General features: G+C 45.8%; 1 protein-coding gene across 2 annotated transcripts; it reads left to right on the top strand.

Annotated features, from left to right (window-relative positions):
* The first annotated feature begins 229 nt into the window (after window positions 1–229).
* On the top strand, window positions 230–7,515 carry lacc1 (laccase (multicopper oxidoreductase) domain containing 1). Of its 2 annotated transcripts, none has more exons than XM_040147904.1 (5): window positions 230–1,015; window positions 2,360–2,538; window positions 3,265–3,430; window positions 4,983–5,208; window positions 5,763–7,515. In XM_040147904.1, exons 1-5 carry the CDS (start codon window positions 511–513, stop codon window positions 5,986–5,988), a joined length of 1,302 nt encoding a protein of 433 aa, XP_040003838.1. In that variant the 5' UTR covers window positions 230–510; the 3' UTR covers window positions 5,989–7,515. The 2 variants fall into 2 exon arrangements, with proteins under 2 accessions (XP_040003838.1, XP_040003837.1); XM_040147903.1 differs by having other exon boundaries at window positions 266–1,015; window positions 4,983–5,242; window positions 5,763–5,906.
* The last annotated feature ends 2,026 nt before the right edge of the window (window positions 7,516–9,541 follow it).

The raw sequence follows: 9,541 nt of genomic DNA, 5'->3' as shown, positions 1-9,541 counted from the left end.
CTCCAACCTGCAGTCAGACGCAAACCTTAACTCGTGCATTAAACCGCCGGGCTTCGTGCATCCGTTTCAGTGATTTCTGCTGATTTCTGGGTTCTGCCTTCCGCACCTTCATTCCAGTGGTGGGGTATTTCCCGTACTGTCTCCCTTCTCGCCGGGTACTCTGCTGCTGCAGCTTGTGCAAATTTCGCCGCGTGTCCGCGTGTTGCTGTGCGGGAAACGCGCTCCTAAACTCAGCTTAACCTCTCTGGACCCCCTGTTTTGTGCAACAGCCGGCAGAAGTCGAGGAACTGCTCAGAGAAGGAATTTCCGACGCGTGAGAGGAGTTTCCAGTGTGGGCGGAGCGACGATGCAGGAAGTCCAGAATCCACAGCTGTTTCTGGGCTATTTAGCTCCGGTCCCTGTTCCTCCTGTCACCCAAGAGGACCTGTCAGCGACGGGGCGAGCGCAGCCCCGGGTGCGGACGGGACTTCATTCGGCGCCCTGAGCAGTAGACACCCCTCCGTGTCCACGATGTGTCAGGCGGTGCTGGTGGATCTGATTCACGGCTGCTGTCCAACATGCGCCGGCTCGTCTCTGCTGGAGGAATCCGCATCGGGCGCGCATGTGTTTCTGCTGTGCGGGGAACGGTACCGGGAGAAAGGGGAGAAAAACGGCTTCTCAGACCCGTTTCTGAGCTCGTGGCGGAGCGTGCGGGTGCTGGACTCCGGCTCCATCGCGGAGTGTTTGTACCGCTTCAAGCGGACTGTGGACCGGCTGGACCTGAGCTCCGTGAGCGTCGTCACGACGCCGCGGGGCCGAGAGGTGCTGGTTCGGTACCAGGCGCAGCTTTTTACGGCCGCGTATGCATTTGACTACAAAGTGAGGTCGGCGGACGAGCTCGCCTGCCCGAGCTGCGCAGGCTCCGCCCACACGGACTCACCTGGCGAAGGAGTCCAAGAAGAAGTGTCTGCGTTTCTGCAGCAGCTACCTGCGCTGAACGGAGAGGTCACGGTGCTGAGGTCAGCACTGATTCCAGGTCGGTTTGATCACTGACAGACTTTTCCGTCATTCATGTAAAGGGCAAAAGTGTCAGGTTTTATCCCCAAAAGGATCCTCGAAATAAAACGAACTAACATGTCAAATCTGTTTATTCCGGGCGTCGCCTACACCGAGCAAACATCCTTTACTAAATAACACCACAGTAACCTCAGATGACCATTGGAAAAAAAGAGAAAATAGTCCATTTCTTAAGAGAGAGACACCAACAATGTGCCAGTGAGAGTTTCCATAATGTCAGGATTTGTAGCTTTTCTGTTTCGTGTCCTTATAAAATCCAAACCTTTGGGGTTTTTAGAATGAACCCCTCAGATTAGTCTGGTAACGGGCCATCTGTCATTATTACAAGCTCTATCCATGTATCTGCCGATTTTAGGATAGGACAACCCCATACCAAACTCCATTCAAATATCTTGCCGTTAGATGATCTCGTGAGAGGAACACATACCAAACTCCATTCAAATATCTACCAGTTTAACGATCTCGTGAGAGGAACACATACCAAACTCCATTCAAATATCTACCAGTTTAACGATGTCGTGAGAGGAACTCATACCAAACTCCATTCAAGTATCTTGCAGTTTATCGATCTCGTGAGAGGAACACATAGCAAACTCCATTCAAGTATCTTGCAGTTTAACCATCTCGTGAGAGGAACACATACCAAACTCCATTCAAGTAACAACCAGTTTAACGATGTCGTATATACCAATATAACATGCGAAGGAGTCGTACAAAATTCCTTTCAAATATCTACCGATTTAATTATGCTTTTCTTATCACTTTGCACAGTGTCTACATTGGCTGGTAAAATATGAATGAAGACTTTTTACATATTGAATAAGTCTCATGGTCTTAATGTCCACAAAGCTGCATTTAGTTTAATGAAATGTTATCTGTCATGTCACTGGGTCTGTTGTCAAACTCCTGGAATATTAAGGATTACAATAATTTACATCTCTCTACTCCGACAAGGTCACAGAATCTGAAAGCTGTACCAGACCTGATTTACGAAAGACTGCTTTTACTGCGAGTGAAGCGCATGTCACCCACTTGAAGACTGCTCTCAGTACTGTAGCATGCTCATTGTCTGTTACTCTGTTCTGTGTATGACCCCGTCCTCCTTATTATTGTGTCCCTCGGAGCAGGTATGCTCAGGCAACTCTCCTGTATAAATAAAGGTTAAGTGGCTCTAGTTCCATTTCTTTACAAGCGAGGAACCATTAAATTGGCCGATTTTTGAATGGAAATTGGTGCGACGGTATCCATAAGTAACAGACAAGGCAATTTATCACCTTCTCTCCTCCTCTTCTCTGTCTGTCAGACTGCTTCGGTCATGGCTTCAGTACTCGTACAGGCGGTGTGTCCTACATCCCGACCCTGTCCTCCTTGAATCTGTTCAGCAGCAGCAGGAGGAGGGACCCCGGGGCCGTGGTGATGGAGAACAGACGCCGACTGGCCCTGCATGCCGGTTTCCACCCTGAGCCGCTACGCCTGGTCAAGGTACTGAACTGTCTGTACGTGAGTTATCCTGCACAAGACAAGATCATAGGCTGCGTGCAGACATCTGACTCAGCTGATTCTCCCTCTACAACACGTGAAGGGACAGTTGACTTTCTGTCTCGTGTCTACGGCCACCTAACGAGTTAGTCTGTAGTCACTGAGTAGATCCCAATCAGCAGAAAGTACATGGATGGATTAACCAATTAAAATATAACAAATAAATTAAAAGGTCCACAAATGAATTTTACATGAAGTCAGGTCTTTTTTTTTTTAAAAGCGTATACATAAAGATTTTCTAACTAATGTGTGGCAGGCTAGAACAAGTATTTGTGACCTTACGTCATTTTTTTGCAGACGCTTTTTTTCCCCTTGTGTTGGTTTTGTGTCTCTTTGTAGCATTTGTGAGTGTAGCTGTCCTGATTTAAAGGTCTTAACTAATGTTACTGTATTTGAATCAGATGCTACTGTAGCGTCAGCGCGCTATGTGTGATGAAGGAAAAGAAACTCAGCATTAAGAGCTTTTTCCAGCCATCTTCTGAAGTATGCAGTAATAAAATATGTTCCTGTTCATGTCTGTTCTCATTAACAGTCGACAATTCTGCACCGAAAAGCGGTCCTACACAGAATCAGGCAGAGAATTAACACCAGTCAGGGCTCAGCTCTCCGTGGCTGCAGCTCCGGGCTTCATGCATCAACCTCTGAGACGTGTTGGCTTGTTTCCTGCAGGTGAACCACGCCAGCGACGTCTGGGTTATGGGGAAAGCTGAGCCCGAGAGCTACGATGGGGTGGTAACCAGTCAGACTGGGGTTGTTTTAGCAGCTCCAGGAGCCGACTGCATGCCGATCCTGTTCGCTGATCCGGTGTCAAAGGTCATCGGAGCTGCTCATGCAGGTAGATGTTTCAGTGGTTTATTCCCTGAAGATTTAATTAAGACGGCCGAGTCTGAACTGTATGAGATGTTGTGCCTGTGGGGATACTGGAGAGCCAGCGATGGCAGGAGTAAGAAATGAAAAACTCAGAGGCCTCATTTATCAACCGTGGATGTGCTCATCTCTATGCATAGAAGACGATTTTTCAGTTTCTTCTTGTGCTTGGAGATCTGTGCACATTTAGAGCCTCTCCTGACCAGGCATAGCAACAAACTCCTAGTGGCAGACAGGTAATCGCCGGTAAAGAAACTATTGTCAGCTGTGTGATCATGGATATACTGTAAACCGCTTCCTGAAGACAAGCTAAGCAGACTTTATTTGGAAAACAGACGTTTCTGTCAGGGTAACGCCTCTCTTTCATCTGGTTTCCTCGTGAATTGCAGCGACACAGAAAGGCGTACTTTAATGAAAAGGGATAAATTACATTCAGTTCATCAATTATTCACCGAAACATAAATGTGGCTGTTTTCAGATGCCTCTGAGTATTGGTGAGATTTCTGACGGGTCTCCGAACCAATATCAATCTCTTTCCTTCGTTACACAACTTACAGTGCACCTTTTAGGCCTACGTCTCAATGAGTAAAGCGGTTTAGACCCGTTGAACAGCCGAGGAGCTCAGCATTTAGAAAATATAACATGCTTGATGTCAGTCCAGGAGGTTTTAACACTCTACAGGTGTGGTTCACCTGCAACAGACATAAAACAGCGCTCTGCTCCCATCGTTCCCTGCTGCTGCTCTTACATGAACTGGAACAGAAACTGACGCTAGACGTTTCATATGTTGTGGGTCACTCGCTCTGAAAAGCCTTCAGGGTGTTTCATGGAGCACGGCGGGGAGATTTTGACAGCTGTCGTTCCAGGAGCGAACATCTGGATTTAGAGCTGATAGCCTACCTCTCAAAACACCTGGATTTGACTTCAATTACATCACTTTTATTCGGGGTTGTTTCTCATCGTGGGTTTTCTATCGTGGAACCTAAATCACTCACCGACTACGTGACCGGAGCTGAGGACGCGCCTGCACACATACAGTATCCTCCAAGTCCTGGTTACGATTTGACCCGGTGTGGATCGTGTTATCGCGTTCGTATGGGACGTCAGAAAGCTGGTTCCTGCAGCCAGCGGGTTAATGATACGACAGCGAGCATCACCCCCAGCAGAGTGTCGTGTTAAACGGTGTAAAGGGGGCGTTTTTTTAAAGTTTATTAAGGACCTTTATGAAAGTATATCGGGCAGCTGAAATGAATTTCAGAATACTGCCCATCCAGCTGGTCCCAGCCCCCCTATGTCGCTGTTTTTTGAGCTTTCAGATACTTTTCACGCAGAAGCGGAATGATGCCAATAATAATAATGCTAATAACAATAATAATCATCATAATAATTATAATCTGGACAAAGTGAGTTCTAAAAATGTTGACTTTTTTCAGTGTGTTCATGTGAGAAAAACCTGGAACGAAGAAAACGTTGCAGACCTCAGCCTCCGTTCTCCCTGACTATTTTCTACTCTCCCTCAGGTTGGAAAGGGACCCTGATGGGGGTTGCCATGGCGACAGTGGAGGCCATGGTAACAGAGTTGGGTTGCCAGGTGAACGACATCGTGGTGGCGGTGGGACCGTCGGTGGGGGCGTGTTGTTTCACCCTGGACAGAGAGCAGGCGCTGGACTTCGTCAGCATCCATCCAGACTGCGTCCCCGATCCAGAGTCAGCCAGACCACATGTCAACATCCGCCTGGCCAACAGGTACAGATCGGGAGAACAGACCATAATACGAAGGGTTCGTAATTTTCAGGTTTGACTTTATATGTAACATTAAGACAGGTGGAAAACTGTCCGTCTCTTGGTCCAGACTGAGACACATGTTGGATGGATTGGGATGAATTTTGGCATGAATCCTAATCAGTCTCGCGATCCTTCGACTTTTCATCTGTTGCCACCGGCAGGTCAAAGTTTCCACCTGTCCAACACCCACAGCCTGGTACTGAACCTCTGTGCTCTTAGACTAAATAATGACCCCAGCATATCTTTAGCACCGAGTCCTTGGTCTTGTTTACTTACCACTGATACGTAGTTGATGTTTTTATTAAAAACTTTGCTAAAAAACATCTTTATATTCCTTAGCAGTGTGTCGTTACTTCATCAATGTGTATGTGGTGTGTTGTTGTTGTTAAAGGTGCGTTGGGTCAGGGCCAGAGAATGGTGTACAGGTTTTACCACTGACGTTGTCAGTGGTAAAACTGACAACGTCCCAGTGAATGGGACATTAACTAAATGAAACATCTTATCTCCCGCCCCAGAATCCTCCTCCAGAAAGGCGGCATCCTGCCTGAGCACATCCACGACGACGCGGTGACGGACTGGTCCTGCGTGACGCCCTGCACCTCCTGTCACCCCGAGCTCTTCTTCTCCCACGTCAGAGACGGACCCAACTTCGGCACCCAGGTGGGCTTCCTGTGGATCAAAGAAACGGCAGAACGGGCCCCACATCCAGCAGCCGAGACGAACCCACAGGAGGGACGTTAGTCACAGATGCCCACGGATGGATTATGAGAAAATGGGCCCGTGGGCAAAGACAAGCAGAAGGCCCCCCCCACCCCTCCCACATAGGACCCCCAGACCACAAGAGACACCAAACGACTACAAACGATACGACTGCGTTGTCCGTAGTCGTTTTGCGTCCCTTTGTGGTGGTTTTGAGCCTTTTAACTGAGCTCTGTGACTTTCAGACAGGAAATGTTAAGACTTTATACAGAGGCTCGGACCCAGGGGCCCCCTGACCTGTCAGACCCCCGTAGGAAATCCAGCCACGCAGATACCATCTCCTGCACTTGTGTTGTTTGGACGTATTCCCGTATGTAATGATCAGTAGGTGGAAAGACCTGGACACAGTTGTTGTAATTGCTGCAGGTAATAAAGAGAAAATAAATGCTTTTTATTTTATAATCAGACTATATATTAAAGTGAAATATTTAATACAGCCTCTCAGGGTGAATAATGACCGTTTAATCTGTACAGCATGTTGGACAATTTGTATTTTGTGTTCCGCTCTTTAAAAGAATATTAATACTAATGTCAAAAAAACTTTAACTGCACTGTTAAAGTTCCAGCTGAGTGGGTTTTATTTGACAGACCAATTAAGATCAGCAGCTGTTGTTAAAGTGTCTGTAACAAGCAGCTCAAGTGCAGGCGGGCGATCAAACGATGGCCGCTGCGGGTTTATCAAGGTCAGCTTCTAACTAAAACCCTGCACGGTGCAGGAGCCAGTAAATGAACACGTCTTATCACCTTTAAACTACAAGGTTTCCTCTGTGATGTGAGAGGTCTCCAGATACTGAGGCTAAAAGTTTTAGATACCAAAATGTGCACACAGAAATGTTCTCTTCTTGATCAAAATAGCAGGCACCCAAGTGAAAGTCCTGTCAGATTTAAATGGGGTTTTCTAGAGCAGCTGGATTGCAGATGAAACCTTTTAATACTGAGAACTCTTTTTTCATTTAAAAGTCAAGATTTTATCCGCTGAAGCAAACCAGAAGCCAAAGACTGACATCTAGTCTTACTTTGTTCTAATCCACACACTCAAAGTGCACATTTCCTAATGGGAGTGATGATTTAAGGCATATGGACGCCGTCTGTCTCGCGCTCTCACGCCAAACAAGGGGAAGCCGCTAAGCCAGTCCTCCATGAAAAAAATACAGAATCTGCAGAAAAGTCAGTAGGGATGTTCACTTTGTTGGCTGCAACTGTTGCATGCAGGATTCTCTCATGAGTTGATTGAACATCCCTGTTTCCTTTAAGAAGGGAAGTGTTGTTTCTGGGTTTTCAGTTCTGCTGTTTAAATGCTGTGTCTCATGCATGGAAGTTTAGTCACCCACTGAACTCAGCGTATTTAAAATCATAACTAGTAATAATAAAACGTGGCACCAGATAATGGAAGTAATGATGTAATCATATTTTACTCCTCCACGCGTTACTGGGGCCGTCTCATTGCTCAGCGGTCTGTCGTTACACGTGGACGGGAACTTCCGTGTTTCCTTGGCTGAAGCATAAATTCAGGGAATTAAAGGATTTTAGCCGAGTTTTTTGATTTAATCTCAGACTGAGCAACATTTCCTGATCTTTCCAGCTCGTTTGGCTCCAGTCACACGGCGAACTCCTTTTTATTCCCTTAAAGCAGAAATGTAAAACCAAACTTGTTTTTAATTTAATTCAAACACAAACCCACACGCTCGTCAAAGAGCAGCATCACGTCCTCAACTCATTTTGACAAAACCAACATCAGATAGAACCTTGAACTTCTAAAGGTTCAGACATATCAATGCATTTAAAGTCCCAGAAAACAGTTTAGTTGTAAACTTGTTAAAACATTCAAATAAAAATACTGGGGTTTAATATATTGAATTCATGTCATATCTGATATTTATTAGTTTTAAACAAGACAAAACACAGATGTCTCTGGAATACAGACGGCCTTTAATCTGACAGACAAATGTCTCAGAGTCTTGATTTGTCGTAAAGAGCAGCCCTTTTTCTAAAAATCAAATCAAATCAAGACGACAAAGATCAGCTGAGTAATGCAACGTGGTTCACTGAACGGAGCGGCCGTGTGTCTGAACAACCTCGGAACTGCAGAAAATTATTTCTCCAACGAAACATCTTGAGTTTCCACAAACAGAATTCCACCAAAGCTGATTTCTCCATTTTATTTAAAACTAAATCCTCAACTCAGTGCAACTTCAGTCATCACATTAAACATCTTCATAACAAAAAATAAATACGATAAAAACACAATCACCTGCGCCCAGACGAGTTCAGAGGCGGTTTTGGGTGAAATTCCCCTTTACAATAATAAAAAGTGGATAGTCTGCTGCACATGATTAACAGTGATGACACGAAGCTCTACAGTGATATAAACAACAGTTTCAACAGTAAACGTCAACAATTGTTTGTTTTAAATCAGGAGTTCCTTTTGTTCGATGCTCAACTTCCTGTCAACACTTGTGCTCAGTCACGTGACGCCAGATCATCCTCAGGAACATGGACGTGGACGCATGACAGAGCTGATGAAAAACTACATGTGTGGGTTTCGATAAATAAAAACAAAGACTCCTCTGCCTTTCAGTCAGTGTCTTCTCCTCGTTTAACGTCAAGGCCAGTTCTCTTGGTGCGTTGCAAACACAGAGCGGAAGTGTTTCGTCTCAAACTATCAGGAACCACCAGCTGCAGTTTAACGAGAGTTAACGCGCCACGCTGCAGCACAACAAACTGACAGCGAAACGTGATTTACGAGACTGGATGAAGAACAACACGCAACCAGCTTCCTGCCATCACCTGATTTTCATTGGTACTTTTTCTGAAAACTAAATGTCACCTTTACTTTTATCGAACTACATGTCTCGTGTACGTCATCATTTATCCACCAAGTCCGTTTCCACGTGGTCTCATCCACGAACCGACGGTTTCACCTCAGGCAGGAGGAAACACTTTTCCCGTGTTTCCGCTCAGATTGAGACAAATTGATGGAAACACACTTCCCGTTCTCGCCACACTCTACAGCCCCGTAGCCACGGCGGTAACACACGACTATATATGAAGCTGAGGGAGGCGACACAGGAACGCTCGCAGTGTTAGAGATGGGGAGGGTTCATCCTCTGGAGAGAATGAACGCAGTAAGTAAATTCAACGCCAGCCCGACAATTAGATTCTGATTTTGTCCTGACGGTGGCGCTAGAGGAGAGGTGAGGAGATAACCCCCGACATTTTGATTCATCCTCTGGGAACCATGAAAACTGCCGTAGGTTTTTGACTTTCGCTCTTGTGGATAAGTGTCGATGAGGAGGAATTTTGAGCAGATGGTGGCGCTACACAAAAGTTCACGAGGGTCACCAGAACATTAAAAGTCCTCTTCTAGCGACCACAGATATCCATGCTAGTTTTCATGTAAATATGGCGAGAGGTTAAATTCTCAGACGCACAGAATGGACAACATTAACATATAAAATGATAACGCGGCATTTTGGAACGAAACCCTTTGATTAAAACTCGACATCTTGTGACAAAATAACCACTTCCTGTTTTC

The sequence above is a fragment of the Xiphias gladius genome, chromosome 16, assembly GCF_016859285.1.
Source record: "Xiphias gladius isolate SHS-SW01 ecotype Sanya breed wild chromosome 16, ASM1685928v1, whole genome shotgun sequence".
NCBI classification, from domain to species: Eukaryota; Metazoa; Chordata; class Actinopteri; order Istiophoriformes; family Xiphiidae; genus Xiphias; species Xiphias gladius.
This window is presented reverse-complemented; position numbering and strand designations above follow the sequence as displayed.